General features: G+C 42.4%; 1 protein-coding gene across 1 annotated transcript; it reads right to left on the bottom strand.

Moving 5' to 3' along the window:
- Window positions 1-6,217: 6,217 nt before the first annotated feature.
- LOC107291717 (nuclear factor related to kappa-B-binding protein-like) lies at window positions 6,218-26,625 on the bottom strand (the record flags this gene model as incomplete). Its single annotated transcript, XM_015820746.1, is given in 27 exon segments — window positions 6,218-6,955; window positions 7,207-7,342; window positions 8,720-8,826; window positions 9,109-9,442; window positions 9,507-9,642; window positions 9,645-9,891; window positions 10,619-10,882; window positions 11,981-12,260; window positions 12,774-12,991; window positions 14,048-14,127; window positions 14,770-14,893; window positions 15,394-15,500; window positions 15,957-16,131; window positions 16,908-16,968; window positions 18,406-18,449; window positions 18,532-18,611; window positions 18,872-18,937; window positions 19,718-19,844; window positions 20,207-20,315; window positions 20,897-21,098; window positions 21,486-21,570; window positions 21,947-22,020; window positions 22,866-22,967; window positions 23,890-24,064; window positions 24,243-24,370; window positions 25,350-25,551; window positions 26,475-26,625. Coding segments are annotated over 27 exon segments (3,924 nt in total). The 5' UTR covers window positions 26,610-26,625.
- Window positions 26,626-26,919: the final 294 nt, after the last annotated feature.

Raw genomic sequence — 26,919 nt, 5'->3', positions numbered from 1 at the left:
TGTTATTACTTATCCCTTATCCCTTTGGTTATTCGGGTTTTCTCCCGCGTAAAATTGGAAGTGTCTTGGCGACGTTTCAATTAAAACCCGAATAACCAAAGACCTACATATATACACCCGCGAAAACCTCAGAAAACAAATACACACACACACACACACACACACACATATATATATTTAACTTGGTCTGCTTTCTCTCTCTTTTTGGTTTTTAACACGATCTCGAACCACAGTTGAGCCCAAATTTTCTGTTGCTAAGTGAGATATTATGCCCCATTTTACGACCCTTTTTGCCACAGTTGTTAAGCAGATCGCTGCCGTCGTTCAGTTAGCGATGCGGTTGTTCAATGAATCTGGCTCCCCCATTGTCAGAAAGTCACGCCCTCGAAACCCTGCAACCGTCATAAATATAAGTTAGTAGCCAAGCCTCACACAACCGGGGGATGCTGCTCTGATGGTCGAAAGAGTGGAAAAGGTCATAAATCACTTTTTTTCAATTCTGTTCTAACTTTGAACGGTCACTAAATAAAGTGTTGTAAGTCGAGGATAGTGGTATTAACTTTTTTACTCCCCTCTTTCTACGCTGGTCTATCACAGAGATCTGATCTGCTGTCCTTTCCATTTTCCTACCTTTCTTCTCAAAGAATCTGAAGCCACAATTCACCTTTGCACACCTTTCTGCCTAGTGGATCAGCTGAACACCTGAGCAGCACAGCTTCCCGGATCTTTCTTTCTTTCTTTCTTTCTTTCTTTCTTTCTTTCTTTCTTTCTTTCTCTCTCTCTCTCTCTTTCTTTCTCTCTCTCTCTGTGTCTTTCTTTCTTTTTCTTCTCTTTCTTCTCTTTCTCTTTCTTTCTTTCTTTCTTTCTTTCTTTCTTTCTTTCTTTCTTTCTTTCTTTCTTTCTTTCTTTTCACCCAAAAGCCTCGATCTCTCTGGAATTCAGTCCCTCCAAACGCCAGATCGACAAAGAAGGACCAGGCCAAGCCTGCCAGAGATCCGCTGAGATTTTTCTTCCGGGCTCGGATCCCTCTTGGGGGGAGGAGACCCTGCCCAGCCCCAAAGCCCCGCCAGCCCAACAAAGAGACGGCAGAGAAAAAACTTGCGGATAAAACTCCGGGTAGGATCCATCTCGGTTTAGCCACTTCGGAGGTCGTTCGCTTTCCAACTCTTAAGGGGGGGGGGGGGATCACACACACACACACACACACACACACACAAAATCCCGATTTTTTTTAAAGCCACCCTTCCCAGGACCCCCTCCCTCCCCCCACCCTGCCAACAAAAGCCACCAGGAAGTAAGCGCTCACCTCCGTCTTGCTGCTGTATTTCAGGCCCGCCTGCGAGACCTTCGTTTTGGCCCCCGAAGGTGGGCGATAAATATTCATCCTTCCTTGACTTTTAGGGAGCCTTCATGCACCGATCAATCGCTTTCTCCCTCCTCCCGGGGAGGGCGACGGGAGGGGAGGGGAGGGGGGGGCGAACGATGCGGGACGGGAATCCAACAGAAAAAAGAAAAAGGGGAAAAAAAATCGACTCCCGACGACCGGCGCCGAGTTTGCCCCCAACTTTTTTGGGCTTCCAGACGCAACTTGAGTTTTCTCTCTACACAAGAAAGGGGAGAAACCCAGACGGGGGTTGATCCAAATACATCCGGCGCTGAGACTCCGAAAAGGAGCTTTTCTTTCTTTCTTTCTTTCTTTCTTTCTTTCTTTCTTTCTTTCTTTCTTTCTTTCTTTCTTTTTCTCTTTCTTTCTTTCTTTCTTTTTCTTTCTTTCTTTCTTTTTTTGGGTGGTCTTTTTTTCCCCCCTTCGTCTCTTTCTCTCGCCTGCTTGAAGTGGGTCGCGGGCGGGCAGGCTCGCTCTCTGCCTCTCTCGGGGCCTCGCGCGGCTTCCTGGGTCGCCCTTTGCGCGCACAGGTGACTCGGGGCGGGGCGGGGCGGCGGGAAGCGCTGCTGCTTGCTAGCTCCCCCGCCCGCCCGCCCGCGCGCGCTCGCTCGCGCGGGAATTACCTGGCGGCGCGGCGCCCCGCCCACTTCTCCTGCTGGCAGGTGAGGGGGGCGGGGAGTGTGTGAAATCGATCGGAACAGAGGTGGAAGGGACCTTGGAGGTCTCCAAGTCCAACCCCCTGCTCAAGCCGGAGGGCCTTACAGAATCATAGAATAATAAAGAGTTGGAATGTCGTCTAGTCCAACCCCCTGCTCAAGCAGGAGACCCTCAACCAATCAGAACAGAGCTGGAAGGGACCTTGGAGGTCTTCTCGTCCAACTCCCTGCTCAAGAAGGAGAACCTCAATCAATCGGACCAGAGGTGGAAGGGACCTTGGAGGTCTTCTAGTCCAACTCCCTGCTCAAGGAGAACCTCAATCAATCAGAACAAAGCTAGAAGGGACCTTGGAGGTCTTCTAGTCCAACTCCCTGCTCAAGAAGGAGAACCTCAATCAATCGGACCAGAGGTGGAAGGGACCTTGGAGGTCTTCTAGTCCAACTCCCTGCTCAAGGAGAACCTCAATCAATCAGACCAGAGCTGGAAGGGACCTTGGAGGTCTTCTAGTCCAACTCCCTGCTCAAGAAGGAGAACCTCAATCAATCGGACAGAGGTGGAAGGGACCTTGGAAGTCTTCTAGTCCAACTCCCTGCTCAAGAAGGAGAACCTCAATCAATCGGACCATTTTCTAGTCCAACTCCCTGCTCAAGGAGAATCCCAACCAATCAGAAGAGCTGGAAGGGACCTTGGAGATCTTCTAGTCCATCTCCCTGCTCAAGAACCTCAATCAATCGGACCAGAGCTGGAAGGGACTTTGGAGGTCTTCTAATCCAACTCCCTGCTCAAGGAGAACCTCAATCAATCAGAACAGAGCTGGAAGGGACCTTGGAGGTCTTCTAGTCCAACTCCCTGCTCAAGAACCTCAATCAATCAGGTCAGAGCTGGAAGGGACCTTGGAGATCTTTTAGTCCAACTCCCTGCTCAAAGAGAACCTCAATCAACCGGAACAGAGCTGGAAGGAACCTTGGAGGTCTTCTAGTCCAACTCCCTGCTCAAGGAGAACCTCAATCGGATCAGAGCTGGAAGGGACCTTGGAGATCTTCTAGTCCATCTCCCTGCTCAAGGAGAACCTCAATCAATCAGACCAGAGCTGGAAGGGACCTTGGAGGTTTCCTAGTCCAACTCCCTGCTCAAGCAGGAGACCCTATACCAGGGGTCTTCAAACGTGGCCCTTTTATGACTTTTGGACTTCAACTCCCAGAATTCCTCAGCCAGCGCCTGGCTGAGGAATTCTGGGAGTTGAAGTCTACAAGTCATAAAAGGGCCACGTTTGAAGACCCCTGCCCTATACCATTCCAGAAAAGTGGCTGTCCAGTCTCTTCTTAAAAGCCTCCAGTGATGGAGCCCCCACAACTTCTGAAGGCAAGCCGTTCCACTGATTAATGTTCCTGTTAGGAAGTTTTTCCTTAGTTCTAGGTTGGTTCTCTCCTTGAGTAACAGAAGGCGAGAGCCCCAAGGGATGGAGGGAGGAAGATGACAGGTTGGGGGCTCCTGGCAGAAGGGACTTACTGGGCTGCCCAGGAGAGCTGCTCCGGAGTAGCCACTCCTAGACTGAGTCACAAAGTGAATGCAAGCATTTGGAAAAGCAGGTCATTTTAGAAATAAGCTAATGGGATTGTGTATCATCATTGGGATTGAGATGAATCACACATTTCTAGTAAGGTTACTGATTTATTTGGGGTGGCAATGGTTTACAGCAGTGTTTCTCAACCTTGACCATTTTAAGGCATGTGGACTTCAACTCCCAGAATTCCACAGCCAGCATTGCTGCCTGTGGAATTCTAGGGGTTGAAGTCCACATGCCTTAAAATTGTCAAGGTTGAGAAACACTGGTTTACAGGGAGCAACCATCTAAAGCAGTGTTTCTCAACCTTGACCATTTTAAGGCATGTGGACTTCAACTCCCAGAATTCCACAGCCAGCAATGCTGGCTGTGGAATTCTGGGAGTTGAAGTCCACATGCCTTAAAATGGTCAAGGTTGACAAACACTGATCTAAAGCACAGGCTTGTGTGTGTCCATCCAGAAGTGAACATTCATTCATTGGATTCACACTAACCCTGGACTATTGTATGCCTTGACATATTGTGGGAATCCAGCCAACTGTAGTTTATTTAGTAAACTGGTGAACGAAATCCCTGTTATTATTGGAGTAGGCTAATGCAATGTGCTTCCAAAGGGAAATGAGCAAACAGTTGCAACCTTGAACTTTCATTCAGAAAAGAAACACTTTGGATGAGCAGGAAATGGGTGCTTATTCTGAAACGACTGGCCTCCAGAATTGAAGGTATCCATTCCGCCCTGGGGATTGAGAACTTGAGGAGTGGCAATCCTAGCATTTCTGCAAGGGGCGGCCAACTCTGCGGTGCCTTTTTGAGCAGATTGTCTAGTCGTGTGAAAAGACCAGAGCAATGAAGTAAATAAGCCAGTAATTAAAAATATTCAGATAGGTAATGTTGACAACTCACAAAGTTGCCCAGAAAGCGATCTAACATATATTTAGCATTGTTTCTTTAGAAAAATGAAATTAAAATATTAATTCACATTGCTGAAATTCACTGCAGATTTGGTTTTAAAAGGTACCTCTTCTTTGCTATCATGTGGATTTTAAACGTTTTCCCAACTGTCTCGGACATTCAACAAGCTGATGTGTTACTTTAAAAGTTTTTGTGCCTGAATTAGATTTGGGCCAGATACTCTATCAGGTAATTTATATCATAGACTAGGAGGGGAAATAGGAGTGTGTGCGTGAATGAAGTTCCTGAATGAAAAGCAAGATATACTAAATATATAAAAAATAATTTCAGCATCATAGTTGAGGCATAATTAATGGAAAGTCGGTCACAGCGGTGGATTGGGTTTCCTAGCAATTTTACAGAATCACTGATAGGTGTATTTACTGCAAGCTGCCTAGTGAGTCCATCAGGATGTCTTACGTTATCTTTAGATCATCCCAAGAACACAGGAACATGTTGCTACCTGCAGGGTTTAAAATCCAATGAGAAAAAGATCCAGCCAAGAGAAAAGAAGGAAGTGCTGGTTGATGAGCAGAAGAGCGAGCCAGTCAACCAGACAAAAACAAGAGGCCTAGAAAAGCTTGAAAAAGAGAAACTATAATGAGAAGTTGACCCTCGTGGCTATCAGGGCAAAACTTCCAGACAATGTCCTGAAGTCCTCTGCATCTCAAGCGAGATAAATCCCAACTGCTGCAAATTGGTTTACCTTCTGTGGACCTTAAGATACCCTGATGTGTGTACTATATGGGGTGTACGTAGACAGTGGAATGAGATGGTCCATTAAAGGACAATAGGAGTCCGCTCATCCCTTTGTTTCAAAGTCTGTGCATTCTTTCAGCATTTATTAGAGGTCTTTGTGCTCTGAAAATTCTTTCCAAGAAGTGCTTTGGATCTTGTGTGAAAGCAGCTCCTCTCAGCTGCTCATTAAACCATGCATGCACGCCTTTTCAGACTTCAGGGCAAGGATGCTTTAAGAGTTGCCTCAAGCAAATTATGTTAATGATTCATGAAAACAATGGCGTCTTTTTTTCTCCTGGGTCTTGCACATGATTGAAGGCAAGCATGCTCACCAGAACTGCTCTGGCCTCCTCTAAGATCCAAAATACCTGTTCTGTGCATTTTACTATATTGTTTGAATAAAGATACTGAAGATGGCAGATGTCTGCCGTGTTCTACAATTCTCATTACTAGTTATCCAAGTGCCAGTTTCAAAACCCAGTGTATTATGTTTTTCCAACTTTTCTGATGTCAGATCAATTGCGCCCCAAAGTAAAAGCTAGTTTCTGTTTCCTATTTTATAGCAATAAAGTACAATAAACTTGATTAACATCTGACTTCAATGTCAGATGATATTATAAAGGCTAGCAACTCTCTGACTTTAAAAAAACAAGACAATACAAAACTGTGAAGGTGGTATTCAATAATGATCATGGTTCACAGATGTGGTATTTTTCCTTTGCGTATTTATCTCTACTTTATCTATAAGTAAAGACACGAAGTATAGTAAAAACTTCCTACTACATTATTTTTTTCAATTCTATTATATCGACTCGACTATAGTCTGCAAACAAGTATTTCAGACCATTAGAAATAAGTTTTTCGTTATTTTTAGTTGTCCGAGTTAGAGGTGATTTCACTCGTTCAAATTCACCAGTGGTTACTCTGGAGTGAAGTTGGCTTCCCCTGTGATTTCAAGAAGCGATTTTCCTGTCCCATTAAGGCCACCAACATTTTCAAAATGGGGTAGAGGGAACTAAAGAAGAATTTGACTCTCGGCTTTATTCACAACTAGCTCATCTATGTATGAGATTTTTCTTGTGCAACCTGGTGCAGGTGAGAGAAGCACCAGAAGTGGCCTCAGATCTCAAAAAAAAAACAGTCATAAAATACACAGAACCGACAAAAGCATTGGGAACAAAAAAACAAAAATCCAGATTGCAGAAAGTCCACTCCAGTGTCCAATACTTCCAACATTCCCTTTCTTCTTGTCTGATTCAGGAACCCTTATAGAAACGTACTTTCCCACCAACACAGGCCAATAATTGAAAGGGACTCCTCATCATCCAAAACTCAAAGCGGATTTCACTAGCCTGCTACACTAGCTGTGCACGTATCAGCCTGTTCAGAATCCAAGAGAACATCGGAGCTGCTTCTAGTATATCGGGAACCAACCTGCACATCGCCAAGACAAGGCATCCCTCAGGTGAAAATGGCACAAAAGAACTACAGAGTTTGTTGAAAATATATATATATATATAATTGTGCTGACACTTTCATGGCTGATCCTGTGTCTGTTTTGGAGATGGGGCTGCTGTGACAACTACGGTGGACACGGCTTTTGTAGAGCCAGAGACGGTTCCCTGCTGGAGATGGGAGGCTGGAACTGTTTGAATCCGCACCTGTGGAGAACAGGAGAATGAGATCAGAAATCTCCCCTACACCGCAGAAAATGTCAGTGCTAGTGGGGAAAACGCTGCTCCACCAAATTTCCTACTGAAAGCTCGCCTTACCCATGCCCCTCAAATCCTCAACCTCCGACCGAAGCACTAAGTACGCAAACAAATGAATCGCACGCAAAATAACTTCAACCACCGAGACGATGGTGATATTTCAAAGCCAAGCCGTGAAGAGAGCGAACGGGGCTCCTTACCTGGGCAGCCTGGCCTTGTTGCTGCAGCTGCTGCAACTGCTGGGCAGTCAGGAAGCTCACTGGTTTGTTCCCAGCAATCAGTTTTGTTCCAGCTGGCATCGTGGTAAGGATGATGTTTCGCCCCAAGCCGCTAATGCTGCGGGGGAAAAAAAAAGCCATCCAGAAGTCAGGAGGGGATTGGAAGCAGAAAGGGATCAGCTCTTTTGCACCAGGTTGGGATTTTCGCCTTGGCTATTGCAGCCTCCAGGTTCCCAACAGTTTACAAGAATGTCAGGAAGGATTCAATTTAACACAGTGGTTCTCAACCTTTTTAATGCCGCGACCCCAACCGGTCATAAGTCGAGGACTAAACCGGTCGTAAGTCGAGGACTACCCAACCGGTCGTAAGTCGAGGACTTTCCCTGCCCGGGAGCACCGCGCATGCGTGGTTCCGCCCCCTGTGCCGGCCGAGGCGTAGCTGGCAAGCGGCAGAGACGGAGCAGGCTGACCACCAGCTGGCCCAGCCCAAGGGAGGTAAGGCACCCGCCGGAAAAGGGGAAAAAAATGGCGGACAGCCCTGCTTGGCGACCCCCGTGAAATGGTCGATCGACCCCAAATGGGGTCCCGACCCATAGGTTGAGAACCACTGATTTAACAGGAACGTCTCCCAAATTTTACCTAGCGGAAGCTGTTGTTTTACCAAACTAGTAGCATCTCTAGCAGGGAAGGAGCTGGTGTTCCTGTGCCTTAGGAAGAAACATCACTTTCACCCTAGTAATGCCTCTACTTTTAACTTTGTGTTTCCAGGATCTCAGCTGAATTCTGCACATTTCACTATGAGAGTCCATTTGGTTGGGGGGGGGAGGGGGGAGGTTAAGCCACCAGGTTAAAAACCAGGAAACTTAGATATGACAGCCGGCTGGGTGGCGTCTGGCCAACCGTTCTTAGCCCACCGCACAGGCCACAGCCAGTGAGTCAATTCCTGTCACAACCAATGGATCAATATTCAGTTGATCAAAAAAAGTGGACCTTGAATCTGTGGGGAAAATGCTAGAAAAAAGAATAAATCTGCACATTTCACTACAAAGAGGACTGCTTTATAGGGAAAGGCAGTCACCATGTGGCTAAAGGGATAGCCAGGAAATCCCCTTTGTACTTTAAAGAACTTGTGAAAAAATAATAAGTACAGTAATTTTTTCACTCTGAAATTTTTATGTTGTGTGGAGCTGACGATTACATTCCAATAACCACAGGAGCAGGAGAGAAGTTGACAAATTTAAAAGGGAAAAAAATGGGGACAGCCAAATAAAGTAAGACGTTATGCAACATTCACTATTATTCTGATTTATTTATTTTTTAAAAAAGCACCAAACTGAACGCTACTTAACCCATTCTGCAGGCAGAGATTTTTTTCCAGCGGCTAAAATTTTTTAGCACGTTTCAGAACGTTCAATCCTGTTGGATTTCCAGTGGCCTAATTACAGCCCTAAGAAATTTGTTACTGAAGATTCCCAATTCCTCCTGCATTACTCACTTGGCCCCAAGGTTGCCTTTGAGGAGAGGCGCAGTCACGACGTTCTTGCCTTTCATGGGCTGGCTGATGACCGAGAGGGGCACGGTGATTCGGGCAGGCAGTTTCCCCTAGGCGAATAAATCATAGGCAGAAATGATTTGTACCATTTCATCTGCCCTAGACACATTCAAAGGAAAGTGATATCCTCTCCCCCTGAAAGCCCCCTCCCCAAACTGTCTGCAAAAAAAACCCAACCCCATCAAACCATCGCAATAGGTATAACCCTTCCAGGCAGTACTTCTAAACAGTTCCCAATGGCGGAAGACACCAGAACAACGATGAAGCGTATTATCTCCAATGCTGAGACTTTCACCTCTCAGAGAGTCTCTGGAAAAATCAACCTTACTTACTGGCTGGGAGGCGGATACCACTGTGGTGCTCACGGGGATCTGCCGCACAGCGGAGGTCCCTGCTCCTATAGATATGGGTGTTCCTGCTGCTGACACCACAGCAACTGCCTTGGAGACCGAAGCCGTCATGGTGGGCAGAGAAACAGCCGAGGTGTGCACAGTTCCAGGTATGCTGACTGAAGAAGGCATCTGCTTGGCATGAGTGGCCACTGTAATTGTCTGGCCAGGCTTGGGAGGCATCACCCCCATGCCCTGCACAATCCTTATGGTGGCCGCTGGTTTGGCTTCCGACGATGCCATCGTGGTCAAGGCTTTGCCCTTCTGGTCTGCCATCCTGTACGGATCTCGTCCGTAGTCAGCCTTCCGCCTCGGCCGTCTGAGGTGACAGAAGTTCAGACCACAGTGAAACTGGTGCCAACCAGGTCGCCCTGGCCGACTTCGCCTCCACCCCCACGACTAGAACCGCCCTCTCAGGCTCCTAACCTACCCCGAACTGCAGTGTGCGTTTCACCGCGTCTACGGGAAGGGACGTGGGCTGCTTCCAGCAGCAGCAGCCGTGCTGAAGAGGTCTTGAGTCAGCTTGACAGTAGTGACTTGAGATTTGGCCAAGGTGGCCATCATGTCCGGTGTGATGCGGAGAACTGTCTGCCCCTTGGCATCTGTGGTGATGGAGGATGGAGGCAGACGCAGAACATCCTTGCCTTGAATACGGAAGTTGGATGTTGTAAGTGGGAGGCTGCTCCCCGTCTGGCTTTTCATGCCTAGCTGTCCAGTAATAGACACCTGCAAAGCAAAAGAGGTATCGATCGGGACTTCTGTTTAAGAAACATCGGTCATGTATGTGTAGCCATACCAATAGCAATTAGAATTATATACCGCTTCACACTGCTTTAGAGCCCTCTCTAAGCGGTTTACAGAGTCAGCCTATTGCCCCTCAACAATCTGGGTCCTCCTTTTACCAACCGCGGAAGGATGGAAGGTTGAGTCAACCTTGAGCCGGTCAGAATCAAACTAACGAACTGCAGGCAGTCAGCAGTTAGAAGTAGCCTGCAGTACTGCATTCTAACCACTGCCCCACCACGGCTGTATGCTGGTCATATTGCATGTAGCCATACCAACTAAACAGGGCTGGTAGGCCAAACTGGTCATTAAGAGCTGATTTGGAAAGTGTCTTTCAGTGATTAAAACCTTTGCTCAGAGGTTTTTTAAAAAACAGGCAAATTAATGGGTAACAGGCCCATCTCTACTGTACAAGGCTGGGTAGTCTCTTGATATCTATTTCCTGGTTTATTAAGCAGCTGCCAGAGGTCTGAATTTTCTCTTCCATCCTACCATCTCCTTCCTTTTGAGCTTTGTCTATGAGAAGGACATGGAGTTATGTGTCTTATTTGCTCAGTATTTGAATAAATTTAAGAACTTAATAAATCAAGCATGGCTGTGAATTTCCCAGGGGCACATGGTTAGCAATAAAATACCTACAGTAATTTCTTTGCAGAGTGCAGCTGCTCACCTGTTTAATGATATTTTGGCCAGCAATGTTCTGGAGGACAGTGGTGGATGAAGAGGAAGATGATAAAGAGGAGGAGGAGGAGAATGGAGTAGTGGAAGGGTTGGACGCTGCAGTGTTTGAAGAACTAGTTGCTGGCTTGGGGGTGGGAATAGGTGTTGCAGGAATTCCTGTCCCAGTGACACTGGCTGCTCCAGTTACAGCAACAGTTGTCCTCTGCACTTGGACTGGGCTGGTCTGAGCTTTGACTGGAACAGTCATGACGGCCTAAAGGAAGAAGTCATTAACGTAACAATTGCATAGCATCTAAATGTTGTTCCTTTCGGTTTTAGATTGCTCCACGTGACCAAAAATTTCAAAGTAGCCATCATTCTTATCTAAAATATGGGCATTCTTGTCAGGACCCCTTTCTAGTCCAATGTGCACTTGAAACAATTCCTCTGATTCGTGACTTACTTGAAAAATCAAGTAGCACATCTAAGAGCTAACTGGAGTCCGTGACTCACTTCCATCATTTTTCCCCCCCAATTCAGCTAGTGTAACTGAATTCAGACAGATACACCCACACCTATACTCGGTATTCTTTTTTTAGCACCGCTGATGATGCACTATTGAAAATACAAAATGTTCACATTCTATAAAGGGAGTTATTCCTCATAGTTGTTCCTCTGTTATGGGGAATCCACTTGCTGGAAACAACATTTAAATTGTTCAGAGGATGAAGCTCTCCCCCATGGATGATCCTGACCAGTGTTTCTGAAGCTTAGCAACTTTAAGACGGGTGGACTTTGATTCCTAGAATTCCCCAGCCAGTCTCACTGGCTGGCTGAGGAATTCTAAGAATTAAAGTGTACACATCTTAAAATTGCCAGGGTTAAGAATCAGTCTAGACATTCAAAGAACCATGAGATTTAAGAATGAGTCCCATTTCTCTACCAGAGGGAATGGAAAGAGAAGTCTATCCGTGAAAAACATAGGTTAAAAAGGCTAAAATGAGATGGGATTCTTTCCAACAGGAGTTAAGAACCCTCCTGTCTCCAGAGAACTTGCTAGTCCCAAGCAAAAGTATTTTGCTTTACTAATCAAGAACCACCAATGATTTCATGAAAACGGAAGTCGCTATGGTGTCATTTAGGGGCTTAAGTTTTTACACAGGAAGCGCCTATATTTGTTCCTCTTTTCTGCCGGCACTAGTAAAGGGGTAATATATTTAGATACCTTACTTTTGATGCATTGAATTATGCAGTGTACAACTGCTACTCAAAGATGTAAAATTACAGAGGTGAATCTATGTTCAGTAGTGATGGAGAGATCACCTGGGAAGAAGATTACTAACACCTGTGCTCATTCACATGTGTTACTCACCTGAGAGAATACTTTGCTTTGCACAGAAGTGGAAGGAACCCGGATCTGAGGTATGGATGCTAGAGAGAGCTGCTGTTGTGCTACCACCTGGGCTGGCTGAGACAGAGGGGGAAGGCTAGACTGAGCTGTAACTACTCGGACTTGAGGAAGACCTGAGGAAGTAGTGTGGCTAGCTGTCCGTGGGGTAGACAACGGAGTTCCCGGCTGTGCCTGAGTGCTCTGTGGGGTCGAGAGCAACGTACCAAGCTGGGGCATGGTAGGAGAAGATACCAAAAGGATGCTATGCAACAATGAAACAAACAAACAAACAAAAAATCCTGATGAGTATATATTAAAAAAAAGACAACCTTTCTTCTAGAACACAGAGTTTCAACTGGATCAAGTGCTTAAAAGAGAGTGGCACAATACAGGTCATTACCTTCTCAAAAAAAAAAAAAAAAAAAAACAATAGTTCAAAGAACAGTTTATAACCTGAAAGACTACTCAAAAGACATTTCCCCAGATTGCTCGGAAAGCCTGCCAATATTTCTGCATTCTTTAAACAAACCAAACCACTCAACAACGGTTTCCAAATACTTCCTATTCTTACGCCACCTGCTATGTTCTGGAGAAATCACTTGTGGAAGAGTGTAACCAAGAAATCTGGCACCGTTGGTTATATTCCCCCCCCCTTTTTTTTTTTACAGGCTGAAACCATTTAGCATAATCCCTGCCCCTGCCTTATCTTTCTTTTACCTGGAGATATTTCCAATCCGCTCCCAAACTTTTTATTAAGGTGAACAAGAGAAATTACCTCTGGTTGGATTTTGCTGGCTCTGTTGCAACACAAGACAAAGTCTTGCTAACCACAGAGACAGGAGGGGGCGAAATGGGCATTGTTGGCAAAGGGAGCGAGGCAGGCGTCGGAGTGATGGGGGTTGGCGGCATGCTGGAGTCACTAACGCTCAGCTGGCTGGGCTCTGAAGTGCTGGTGGTCCCCACTTTCGCTGAATTCTCCTTGGTGCTTGATTTCTACAATGTCAACAAAGGAGCTTACTTCCATGGAACACACACACACACACACACACACACACACACACACACTGCATTTACCTCTGACAATCTGGGCAAGTTCAGAGAGGGGAAAAAACCAACCCAGACCTTCCAAAAATGATCTGCATTTCAAGGATACCGCAAACACTTTGTCTTCAAAATGCCTGCCGTGCAGCCCCGGACAATTTCAGATGGAATTGAGAAGACCAAGAAAGCTGCTGCTGATCATTATAGGCAGAGCTCCACTAGATGGATCGTTGAGCAGACTCAGTCTTTATGAGCTGCCTATGTCCAGGTTTAAGAGGAAGAACAAAAAACAAGCAGCAGCTCTCTATGCAGTGGAAAGGCAACAATTCCTGAAAGCAACCGCAACTTTCTATCCTTAGCCTACTGTTTATCATATACAGAATGTTTTTTGATAACTGTCTTGCAGATAATATTCAACTGCAACTTACCACATTATTCATGAGAGAATAAGATATAATAATCCTGTTTATGTCCCCACCCATTCATACAAATCTGCAGCTTCCGTTTTTATTGCCCACCCCTTGTCCTAAGTAGCTCGGGAGTAACTCAGAAAGTCTTGCGTTTACTTTTACTTAAATGCAACTCCTTGGACCAGAAACTGAGGTTGATACTAACTATGATGGGAATGTTCTTCTATGACTTTATCTATGTTTCCAATCAAAGTCCGTAAGGGAACACAGACTCGCTGGAATTCTCTTCTCCTGCAGACTCATTTTCCCGAAATTAGAATTGGTCCAACACAGGTGTCCCCAACCCCGGGTCCAAACAAAGAAAGCCCCATCTGTGAGATGCAGACAGCACACAAAACCACGCACCCTCCGGTCCACGGAAAACCCTCTCTCCACAGAATCGGTCCCCGGTCCAACACATTTTAAGAATAGAAACTATTTGTTTCTCGCCAGAATCAGAACAGGATATGGCCAAAGAAACTTCAATCTCTACCCAAGATAGGGCAGTAAATAATTCTTCTGAAATTCTTTGCGCCAAAAACCACACCAGGCAACTTACTGTCTTTGCAGGAGGCTTCGGCTTTTGCTGAAGCGCTTTCTTGGCCTTTGCTGCAGCTGCCTGGGCCTGATGAATCCGCTCTGGAAGGGAGGAGCAGGAGCAGTTCTCAAACAGATGCTGAGAGGGAGAGACATGCACACCTAGGCAGCCCTTTCCTTAAAAAATACATGTATGATTCCAAGAATTTTCTTCTGCTGGGTGACATAATTTGTCAGCCTAGAACAGGTGAGTCATACATGGAAATTACTAGTGTTCTAAAGACACATTTGTGATATCCTCTGAAATCCTGTTCCTATAGGCAGCTTTAGTGTCTTTCACTTTAAATTATGAACATGAGAAAGCAATGGCTATTCAGAGAGAACAAGAGGAATATTGTGGGTATCCTCTCAGTAATGGCAAAATTTATAGTAAAGACGGCAAAACATGTTAGGAAGGAAGGACGGGATGGAGGGAGGAAGGAAGGAAGGAAGGATCCAGTTTTCATACACTGTTTATATATGGGATACCCCATAACATGAATTGAGTGTATACTGACATCCAAATAGTCCATCTGAGGAATGAGAGACTTTCTATGGTAAAGAGCAACAGCTAGCTCCCCCACCCTTATTTCTGTAACGCAATGAGTGTTACATAAGAGGACGGTACAGGCCTGACTTCATGTTTGCAACAAACTGACATTACAATAAACTAAACACTGTTAGGTCCCTCCAGCCAATACCTACCAAACTCCTCTTCACTCCTGTCTCGGTGGAGATATATCCATAGTTTGCGACCAATATCGTATTTTACACAGGGGTCTTTCTCATAGTGCAATCGATCTAAAGCACCACTCACCACAGTGTTAACCTAAGAAAAGGATTCACCATGAAATCAGGGGTGCAAAGGACTTGGTGAACTTAGAAGCCAGCTATAAGAGACTATAGGGAAAGAATGTTTTTGAGGCATGACAAATATGCACCCCAAGTAGGAACTGGATGCCCAAACCATTCCAAGCTGAGAGGCAAGATGGATGAAAAACACACATAAAAGCTCTTTGGATATTCAGATCTACAGAAAGGTCTGTAGATCTAAAGTTAAGGTCTACATCTTTTATTGCAGCTTTAATTCTAAGATAACCCAGTTGCAGGAGCAGATCCTATCTCTGCACATTATCAGTTTGCAGAGAAATAATCAAAAATTTATAAAAACATATTTTGCAACGCTAATCTGCAACTCTCTTCAAATTCTACTAAACTACAGTCTTAAAAAATGATCGCAATGTGTTGCTACTTTCAGTTGAAATAAACACAGATATTTATGGGGATTCTGAGACACCAGTAATGTGGCTTAAACATTATCCTGCTTACCTGAGCACTGGTGACATCAGGAGCAAGAAACTGGGAGTCCTTCAGAAGCTCGCAAATTTCAGCACGAGTCCCCTCTCCATTTGGAAGACGGGCTGCAGCATCTCGAACTGAGATGACAGCAAAAAAAGATCAATCAGGATCCTGATAAGAATCCTCTGGAACTTTGTGAAAGCTACGAGACTATTCTGCATTGTCAAACGATACATTCACCTTGCTATCTCCTCTGTGTGTGTCGTGGCTTTGTAGCCCAGCTCTTTTATTTGCCCATTTCAAAAATTAAACTTGGAATCATAATGAAGTGAGGATCTTTTTATCCCACCTTTCAATAAATAATTTTCAAGATGGCTTTACAACATAGTTTAAAACTAAAAACAAATTAAATTCTATCCTGCTACGCTATCGCTCATGTCCTACTGCAAAATTCAATGGAGACATGGAATATCTCTCTCTCTCTCTCTCTCTCTCTCTCTCTCTCTCTCTCTCTCTCTCTCTCACACACACACACACACACACACACACACACACACACACACACACACACACACACACACACAATAACTTACCAAGAGACAATATGGTGACATATGCAGGTCGATCTGATCGCAACAAAGAATGTTCCCGGGGTTTGTTTAGAGATGTTTCCTTATCAAACACTCCTTTCACAGGGCCCACCACGGATTCAAAGCCATGCATACAGAAAGTGAAAGCTTTATGAGGTTGGCTGTATCGATAACGCTCCTGCAGACATAAAAGGATGAAGGACAACCGAATAAGAGATTCACAGGAGAAGACAGCAGAGCAATATAGGTTAATATGTACAGTTAATGGTAAATATTGATCATATTTAAATACAAATGGAGGCACATGGAGGGAGAAGTCTCTCCCTGCCACAAAAGCTACACTCTCAGATGGATTTGCAGAACTTCCAGGTGTAATGTTTGCTTGATAAATGTAATGAACAACAGATAAAGAGTGAGGGGGGAGGGGGAGAAATCAAGTACCATATGAAAGAGAAGAAAGTACTGGCAGTATGACATTTTGCTTCTGAACCAAAAAAAAATTATATCATCTATTTTATCTGAAGCGCTAACATGAAAATACCCCATTTGTTTTCACTGAAAATTCTAAGACTCGGCTGACAACGATCCGCAGGATTTAAACATGTGCATTTAGCATTTCCCAGCAGTATGTGCAATGGAGATGATGAACAATAAACATTCAAAATGTTGATCCCATTAACCAGAAGAAAATTGAACTGAGGCAGAGCAATGGCCCAGGGGTTCTTAAACTGGGGGGTAATTTGAGCATATTCCGGAGGTAACGGAGCAATTTATAATTGCTGGTTTGTGACTCAAAGACCTGTTTTGGACTGTTGCCATCAAGATGCTTGTGCAAAGCAACAGAGACCAGTTTTATTGTAGGGGTAACGACGTTGTTGGAGACTGGGAAAAGGGGTGGAAAGCACTTAAGAACCATTGCAACTGTATCTGAGGCTGAATCTTTGCTATCCTTACCTGTTCCTGGAAAACACGTTTCTCTTCTCCAGTGCTAGGCCGGACTATATAGTCTGTCCTTCTGAAACAGACAATAGTGTGAGACTCAACGAGTCATAATGACTACAGGTAGTCTAGAATGACAGTTATAAGTCATGCAGGTTGTTAAGCGGGTCACCATCATGCCCAATTTCACAACCTTTATTGTGGCAGTCGTTAAGTGAATCATTGTGGTTATTAAGTAAACAAATCCATTGTCCTCAATGGATGTTTTTTTTTTGCAGGAAACGGGAAATAAACGCAAAAAAAAAATTGTAAACCACAGTCACATGACTGCAATAGGCCATAAATGTGGGACAATTGCTGAGTGCCCAAAATGCAATTACATGGCTATTAGGAGGTTGGGGGGAGGCCCTGGAACTTTGCATTTGGGTCATAACTAGATCTTAACTTCAAATGGTCACTAAGCAACTGGTTGTTATGTTGAGAACGACCTGTACAGAGAAACTGTAACAATGACAACGAAGGAAAATATTTCTTTAATCTTTTCTTGGCAGCTGTGCTGGCTACCTGGTTAAAACTAATACAAATCAAAAAAGTTGATAAAAGTCAGAGAAAATAATTGGAAACATATGCGAACCAATTTTAGGAAAGCTAGAGACCAATTTTTGAGCATTATGAACACAGGAATGCCTATCACATTTTTAAGCACCTCTGATAAGAGGGACACGTGACTGATTAATAAATGCAAAGGATATAATTCTAAATTATTCTTAGTGTGATGGACATCTGCGTTCCATGTATGCTAGGATTGTGAATGAACCTAATTTTAGAAAATCATTACTCATCAAACGGAAAAGATAATCACTAATAATATTGTTCTAGCTCAGTGATGGGGAACCTTTTAGAGACCGAGTGCCCAAAAACTGGCCCCTCCCCCGCTCCACCCCCTGCCCTATCCCCGCTCCGCCCATCCCCCGCCCTGCCTGCCCACAGGGCCACTCACCGCCTCCAGGGCCCACCGCAGATCGCCCAGGCAGCCCAGCAGTGCTATGGCCATCACGCCCTCTGCCCACGCCCTGCAGCATCAGCTGTGCACAATGGGGCGTGAGGGCAGAGTCTTGTCTATGCTGCCTGGCTGCCATGTCCTTGGCTGCGCTGCTCCGCGTGGGCCATGCTCAGGGGCGACTCTCCTTCAGGGGGGCTGCTGGAGAGGAGGGGGTCGCAGGGGGAGGCGAGGCTGGGGCAACGGCACGTGTGCCCACAGAGAGGGCTCCAAGTGCCACCTCTGGCACCCCTGCCATAGGTTTGCCACCACTGTTCTAGCTCTTTGAATTGTTTAAAATTTATCTTTACTTTTGCACGCAAAATGTAGCTAAGAATTACTCATTAGTAGCAGGACAAGCATGAACCTTCCTGGACTGCATTTAGTGCTGACTCCTAAGACTGATTTTAAGGTTTAGGCAAAGTTCAATATTTTTTTTTAAAAAAAAGGCTTCTGAAATCCATAAATACTCACACTCGGGGGACTGGTGTGGTAGCATCTGAACTATCTTCGTTGTCCTGACAAAGAGAAAGAAATATTATGAAACACGGTGGATTAGCCAGTGGGACCTGTACCAGTTGAAATAAATATTGGTTTCACCTTGAAGAAAGCTTGGTCTTTCGTCTCCAGCCAAAGTTGGAAGAGAGCTGCTAGCTCCTTCTCATGGTCTTGGGAAGAACCTAGAGAAAAAAAAACAAGCCACACAGATTATCATCTACCACTAATAGTAACACCACAACAGCCACACTGTAGATACTGGGATACCCACCCTCCATCGCTTGATCCTTCTGCTATAAAGATTGCAAAAGTGTGGAAATAATATTAGCATTTATTTACACCACAACAGAAATTAGGAAAGATAAGAAAGTAAATGTATACAGATCTATCTAGGTGACAAGATTTAATAAGAATGGTGGAGAAGGCAGCTTAGCTACTTTACCTATCAGTTTCCAATGTTGAGTTTTTTCCTTGAATTCAACGAAAGGAGAAAAGCTGGAAGAAGCATCTGTAACAAAAACATTTTACTAGGTTTTGGCACGACTCTAATGTATTTTTATATCATTCAGACTGTAGCACTGGATTAAAGTTCAATCTACAGAAAAAGCCAAGTTCGATCAATGCTCATTAGTGTTCTTCGATAAACTGTCACGCATGCTCTATCCAAAAACTTTGTAACTAAATCTATGGACTTCTATCCTAGTATGAACTGTAGCTAGAAGCATCACTATACTTGGAAAATCTGTATTTTCCACTGCAAAGCAATCCACAAGAAAAATTCTATTTAAAATCTGGCATGAAAATGGTAGTGCAACACAAAATTGCAAACATGTAGCACAACTCTTACAGGCATAAGAATTTTTTTTTTATTTGTGAAAGATTTCCTTTAATAGCTAAAACCACACAGATTTGACAACATGAAACACCCAGATAAAAAATATTGTTCACTATTTTTTATCACGTGGAATAAAGTTCTTGAAGACATTTCTTCAGGATCAAAAGGTTGTTTTAACTGAATGAATCTGAGAGAAAGACAAGTATGATATCAACAAGGTATTCATTCTGAAAACTGCTACCCTTTGACATTAAGTGGCTTGTATAAAAAAAAATCCAATAACAAGGACAGATTGGATCTAAGCAAATTCCAACCAAAGTGTATAAGCAACACTTCTTTAGCTTAAAACACTTGTTTAGCTAGCTTAAATTTTTGGTGAGTACCAAGTAACTGCTAATTGTCAGCTTTAATGGAATCACTTGTTTTGGATGGTAACCAAAAAAAGTGTCTCACCTCTGCTGACTCCAGTGAGATATTGCAAGGCAGGTAAAACCAGTTCTGACCAGTTGGGGGCAAAGGAGAACCAGCTGTTTAATGTGCTGGCAGGAGAAGACTGCCAGTCCATCACTTTATCTTCAAGCTGAAGGAAACAAGATGACAGGTAAAATTTATACTAATTACACAAACTGTGAATGGCCTGACATTCAATGTGAAGCTCAGAGTCATACATGGCTAACTCAACTGCCAAACAAATAAAATTAGAGAGACCCTGACCTCCACATAGGGATATTTATTATTTATTAATTCAATTTTTGGCAATGCCTGACTCCACTTGGGCAAGTGGAAATCACAGTGCTGAAAACTGTTCATGGGCGAGGAAAAGAGGAAAGTCAACCAACACAAAATGAGTCCCCTGAATTTGGAAGGCTGGTCTTATAGAATTCTAGCCTGAAAAATTCCAATTCTAGAAAGGCATCCTAAGATGCAAAAAAAAGCTCTTACCATTGAGAGACTAGCAGGACCCTCTAACAACAAGATCTCGAGAAGCAGAGAAAAGAAGCTGGAAGAGATTTCATTCACTCCAAGACATGGCTTGATGTCTTCAAGAGGCCTTGGAAAGAAGGTAGGTTAATTTTAACTTAATTAAAGTACTCAGGTATTATGACAATCACACTTGATATATCATTCTGTCGTCAAAGCATTTTCACATACATTATTCCAGATACCCTAATATGAGATATATCAATAATGTAATCTGGGAGAACTGTTAAGAGGTTATCTAATAAATTTGTGACTGACCCATTTATGCATCTGAATAGCCTTCTCTTACTTAACCCTTCTCCCCAGCCTACTTAGGTGTTTTTTCAGTTATAATCTGTAGCTTTAAAACAAGAGAAATGTGTGTTATGCTTCCTCATCTGAATATATAGATGTATTTGCAAATAACTGTCTCCTCTGTTGTTGGACTTGTATGTTGTAAACTGACTTAATCTGTCTCTGTGCCTTACCGTTAAACATATTTATTTGACAGGTTTGCAGCTTACAACAGATTAATTGATGCATGGGATATTCAGTATGAAACTTTGCTACTGAGAGCAAAATGTTTTCATGTTAATTAATCTCAATGTGGCTAGAACTAGCTTCCTTACAACTATAATTTATCTTACATTTTGGGGAGTTACATATACTTACTCTTCTTTAACAGATGAGAGGGATGGGGGATCCCACAGGGGAGGAATGGGGGAGGGATTTTGAGAAACAGGATGGATCCCTTCTGAGTTGCCAAGAGATTCAGAGAAATCTTCAGCCTCAGATTTAATCACTTTTAGCTTCTTTTTCTTTTTCTCCTCCTTTTCCTTCACCTTCTTTTTGAGGACAGCGAGGTCAAACAAGGCTTTTTTAACAAGAGAGAAAAAAGATTTACTTAGTTACAAAACAGTTTTTAAAAACAATCTATAATTTAGAAACATGAGTATTACTACTATGCACCAAGAATTAAAAAACCCCTTTACATTAATCATATAACTATTTGAATGTTTATACAGGAAGCAGATTCTTAGTTCAGTGGCACTTATCCCAAAATAAATAGGCAAATAGTTGCAGTTGTAATTGTATATAACAGGTGTGATTGTACACATTTATTTGGTTACAGACATACTGAGATTCTGCTTTTTTGCTTGAAGATATATAGCCTTTAATTTTCATGGATCATTTTGGAACAATGTAAAGTTTCACTTGAATCACTGATAAGGCACAAGTTTGCTACATCTGATTCACTGACCTGCCAAAGATCCCTTCCTGCCAGCATTCACACGTGTCATGATGTCATTCAGAGTCAGGTCGCCTGTCATCAAATCAGGGTGATTCTATGCAGAAGAGGAGAGCAAACAAAAATCAGGTTTAACTCAAAAAGAAACCAGCAAAAAGAAACACCCTAGTAGCTTTCGATGGGATGAGACAAATGCCCAACTCTTGTAAGAGCCATACAAAGACCTGGGATCTCCGTTCAGTACTCTACAGAAAAAAGCACAGCCCCTCGAAGTTTTGGTCCTCAAACCAAATTTAGGTTGCAGCCCTCTATATATTTCTGTGGAAATAAACTCATTCAACACAGTTAAGATGTTTGAGTGCATATTAGCATGAGAGAAAGGAAGTCAGGCCTGTTAGAGCCTCCTTTGCTACTTTAAATGGCGCTAATCACTAAATATTAAAGAGCTACCGCCTCACTGCAATTTAACTTACTGGCTGCCGCTTGCGCTTTTCATGGTGTGTCTTCAGCATCATCTTCAAGCTATTCTCACCGAAATCCAGTTTATCTGGTGGCAAACAAGCCCAATATTATTAAAATGATGATGTGAATATATTTACATAAAATTATATCACAATGAATAATATAATTTATATATTCTATTCTATTTCTAATTGTATTCATATTCTATTCTATTTTGTAATTCTACTCTATTCTATTCCATATTTTCTACTCTATTCTATTTCTATTTCTACAGGTAGTTCTCGACTTACAACCACAATTGAGCCCAAAGTTTCTGTTGTTAAGTGAGACCTTTGTAACATGAGTTTTGCCCCGTTTTACAATCTTTTTTTGCCACAGTTGTTAAGTGAATCACTGCAGTTGTTAATTTAGTAACATGGTTGTGAAGTGACTCTGGCTTCCCCATTGACTTTGCTGGGCAGGTGGTCACAAAAAGTGATCACATGACCCCGGGACACTGCGACCGTCATAAATATGAACCCGTTGTCAAGCATCTGAATTTCTATCACGTGACCAGGGGGATCCTGCAAAGATTATAACTGTGAAAAGCAGTTATAAGTCATTTTTTTCAGTGCCATTGTAACTTTGAACGGTCACTAAATGAACTATTGTTAAGTGGAGGACTACCTGTATTCTATTCAATGTGTAACAATTATTTACATTATTCTTTTAGACCTCTACCTTTTTCAACCATTCTTCTTCAAAATGACTCATAATTATTGCCTACATATTTGTATTAAAATTGTCCGCTGTCTCTCACAGGTAAGAAAAGATGCTTTTACAAACCAGCTTTAAAAAAAAATCTAGAAAAACTAGTTTTCCCAATAAAAATAAATATCTTGCAAAATTTTATTGTAAAGAAATTTTTCAAGATGATTTAAAATACAACACCTGCTGTTTTCATGTCTTGGGTTGATAATGTGGGTATCACTCTGAGAGGAACAGCAGGACTTGAACAATGGGCTGGAGAGGCTGGAATCCAGGAACTCAAATCTGAAATACAGAACAGTCATGTTTTTAGAGGGATGCTGGGTGCACAACTGTTTTCCTAACAGCTATCTAAGTAACTTGACAATTTCACTTCTTTAATCAGAAAAGTTAGAACCATATAAATACCTTTAAAAGACCAGAAGGAAACAAGGACTGTTAAGTTAAATCTATCTCTAACTCTAATTCTAAAGAAACAATGTTATTTTAGGATGTTGATGGCAACAATAGAAAGAGTAACATTCTTCAAAATAAATAATGGTCTGTAATCATAACTTTGGTTGAAAGACACGTTAAGAGAAATAGCCTAGATAATATCTGGGCGTATTTCCTAAGCAGAACAGGAAATTTAAGTGGACAGCCCTGCGGAGTATAACATGTTTAGAACCTTGATCAAAAAGCACTTTCTGTTTTAAACACACGAAAACATTATATTACACTTCAGCAAACACACGTAAATTAAATATCTTATCCCCGAATACATCAAACGTTGCTGACTACTCAGCTTTAAAATCTTGTTTAACATGGTACAGAATAATTCTTATCTCAACCTAGTATGTTGCAAATATGCTATCACTTCAGTTTCCTATTGCAAAGTATACTGGCTCAAATTGTGGGCTCTGAAGTCCAAATACTCTGATTAATTATATAATAGCATATTATAAATTTCTACTTCCATGTTCTTTTATCAGTCTATATTTTTAGAGGATACTATGTTAACAAGGAGTTCCTAGAACAGTGTTTCTCACCCATGGCAGCTTTAAGATGGATGGATTTTAACTCCCAGAATTCCCAAGCTAGCCGTGGTGGCTGAGGAATTCTGGGGGTTGAAGTCCCCCCATCTTAAAGTTGCCATAGTTGAAAAATATTGTCTTAAATTATTCTCTACCTAGAGGTTTCAATTAATCCACCAAATCCACACTAGTACCTTCTTCATCTGAGGATAGGGTGGTGTCCCCACATTCTTCTTTAACTTCCCTGAGGATTTTAAGGTATCGCCGATGTGTTCGCCTATCTCGTTCTTCAGCAGCGTAAGCAGCTGCCGAGTATTTTCTCTTCACGGCCAGATCCGATCCCCCCTTCCTAGCGAGTTCTAACAGATGCTGAAACAGACACCGGGAAAAAGGCAACTTCAGATGCTACAGCTCTATGAAATCTGCAGATCTAGTTTTACTGTTCATGAGATCTAGAGTTCTACAAAGGCAACAGGTGATCAAGACTAACTACAGAGACAATTTAATATCTACACAATGCCCCACCATTGTGTCTTCCAATACTTACATTCCGGGAGGCGAGAATCTGTTTCAGCAATCGATAAAAATACTGCTGCTGGGAACTGAGGTAGCGCTTATACTGGGACTTGAAGCAAAGCTGTCTGTACTTCACCACTTCGGGATTGAAATGTCCATCTGTAAGAAGAACGTTCATGTTGTTCCTTTATTTTGCTTAATCCTAGCAACCGGCGGAGAAAGGATTAGGTTACTAAGAACACTGGCAATTGTTAAGGATCCCAAGCATACTTCGAAATTTCTGTATTTATGTAAATAAGGATAAAAGTGACTCGAGGTTTCTCCAAATCAGATCTCCTGTCCTATAAAAGAACCAGATTCAACAGCCCAGATGTTATTGGAAAGGGCTGGTCTATTTGGGAGATGGTCTTGTTTTGTTGAATTTTAAAGAGATAGGAATGCTCCCATTCCCATCATAAAAATCACACCAAGTTCCCAGGAATGTGTCAAGCATTCTGCTGCTGAAATTTGGACATTTATTATTATGTCTGCAATATGACTTTAAGAGATACACACTGACTGTTCACTGTCAGTGGAAGAGTCAACATATGGGACTGGGTAGCTCCAAGTTTAAGTCCACAACTTTTTCAGCCAACCTGCAGTCAGGGTGTACGATAAAAAAAAAATCCAAATAGCTGCAGTGACAATGCAACTGAAACACCAACTGTTTTTATGTGGGTCACAAAGTGTTTCTAATGGAAATAAAATCAGGTGAGAACTCTCATATAAGCCATCTTGAACTCTCAGTATAAAGATGAAACACAAATATGTAATAACAAACAGCAGGTATCATCTGGACTTAAGAGTACCTGGGAACACTTTAAACATTAAGCAGTATGTTCAACCTCATGCAACAGTTCATAGAAAGGTTATTATAGGAAACTAGTATTTTCATATTTTAGTTATTAACGACTCATCATCCTGTATCTTCAATGATTCTGAAGCTAGATTCATTTATCTTCTGTATTTATATAGCTGTCCCATATAAGACGGGTTCATAAGCAGGTGCAATTTTAACATGCAGTATAAAACAAGACAAGCCATTAAAGCTAAGAACAAAGTCGAGTTCTAAAAATATATCTGTTAAACTGTCACTGACCTCGGAAGAGTTTTTGGGCAATATGAAGTGGGTTTCCAAATCGGAAGTTCTCTCCATTAAATAGGGACAGGATAAGATTGTTCTGGTATTCGTGATTGTTTTCCGGGAAGCGGGGCAAAAACTTTTTTAAATGTTCTCGCTGTGAATCCACCAACACGTTCTGCCAGGTTGAAAGACTGACAACTTCAAAAAAGATCTCAGGCTGCACAAAATATAACAGATAGAATAAAATATCAGAAAAGATTTCTCATTTAAAAAAAATATATAAGCTGCTTATTCCCTTAGCAGCTCTGGACAGCTTGCAAAGATACAACAAAATGTTCATTAAAACAGGACAAATATAAACTAGAACAGGAGTGGTAGATGTACTGGTAAAATACATGGGAAAAATCTGTTTTAACTCATTCCTAAGCAGTAGTTAGGAGAGGCCTGCTTCAGTTACAGTTTGTTCCACTGGAGAAAACAGAATTGGTTCTTATTGTCCAACATATATGTGGCAAAACACACAAAGGAGGAGGGGGAGGAGGTAAGATAGGAGATTTGGTCATTAGGCTGGGCCTCTAATTTTGGCAGAAAAAAAGGTAGTACTGTATGCAAAATCCAGATTCAAACAATTTCCCCTTCTAAAACCAAGAAGATTTTCTAAAGAACCTTTGGAAGCAGTTATTCATTTGGTAAAAATAAAAGAAAAAGCTATCACATAATTTTTTTACTGATCAATTCAACAGCAGTGTATTTCCATTCTGGACGTTATGCACAGGTAACAGCTTTCCATTTCTACTCTACTTTTTTTAGAGGTACCAAAAGAGTCATTCAAACAGTCAAAGAATTATACTAAGGAAATACACACTTGGCCTCTTTTACTGAAGCAATTATTCTAAAGTCTGGTCCATTTCCTTGAATTTACAAGTGATTCTAAGAAAAATGAAACACAACTTAGACAAGAGGAAGAAAGTGATATTCATTCAATAAGTGATCCTGATCCAGTTACTGATACACAAAACTGTTTGAGTATTTCCTGACTAAATTACAGAATATGTCATGATTACTCTGATTTAATATTTCTGAAGATAACGATAATTGCTCAGTTCATATCTTTGTTTTATTACTTGGATGTCTACTCACATCTTCCAAAAGATCTTCAGGAAGGCTAATGCGTATGGATCCCAGCATGCAATCCTCCATAATTTGGGTGCCATTTCCTTCCCCAGTTGGCCCCAGTTCCAATGGATCAGTGAGCATATGATCCAGGGAGTCCATTATTCATACACCAGTGAACCACTTGAAAAAAAGAAACATTATAATTCAAAAGTTATTTTTGTAATTCAACCTACCAAAATAGGGGGGAAAAGATATAGTGTATTCCTTGCTGCAATGCATTATATCTGATGAATTCATTATCCATCTCCTATTGCAAAGTTTTTCCTTTTATTCTAAGCCCCCTGGAAAAAAGATCGTGTCACAGAAAATGCTATGCTGGCTCTTTATATGGGCCAGAGATAGAACAATTGTTTTCTTCTATCTTCCCAGCCAGACTAAAAAAAGTTCAGCTATTCCTCATGGATGGAAT

The sequence above is a fragment of the Protobothrops mucrosquamatus genome, unplaced genomic scaffold, assembly GCF_001527695.2.
Source record: "Protobothrops mucrosquamatus isolate PMUCROS unplaced genomic scaffold, P.Mucros_1.0 scaffold1173, whole genome shotgun sequence".
Taxonomy (NCBI): Eukaryota; Metazoa; Chordata; class Lepidosauria; order Squamata; family Viperidae; genus Protobothrops; species Protobothrops mucrosquamatus.
The sequence above is the reverse complement of the archived record's forward strand: the minus strand, read 5'-3'. Positions and strand labels throughout refer to the sequence as shown.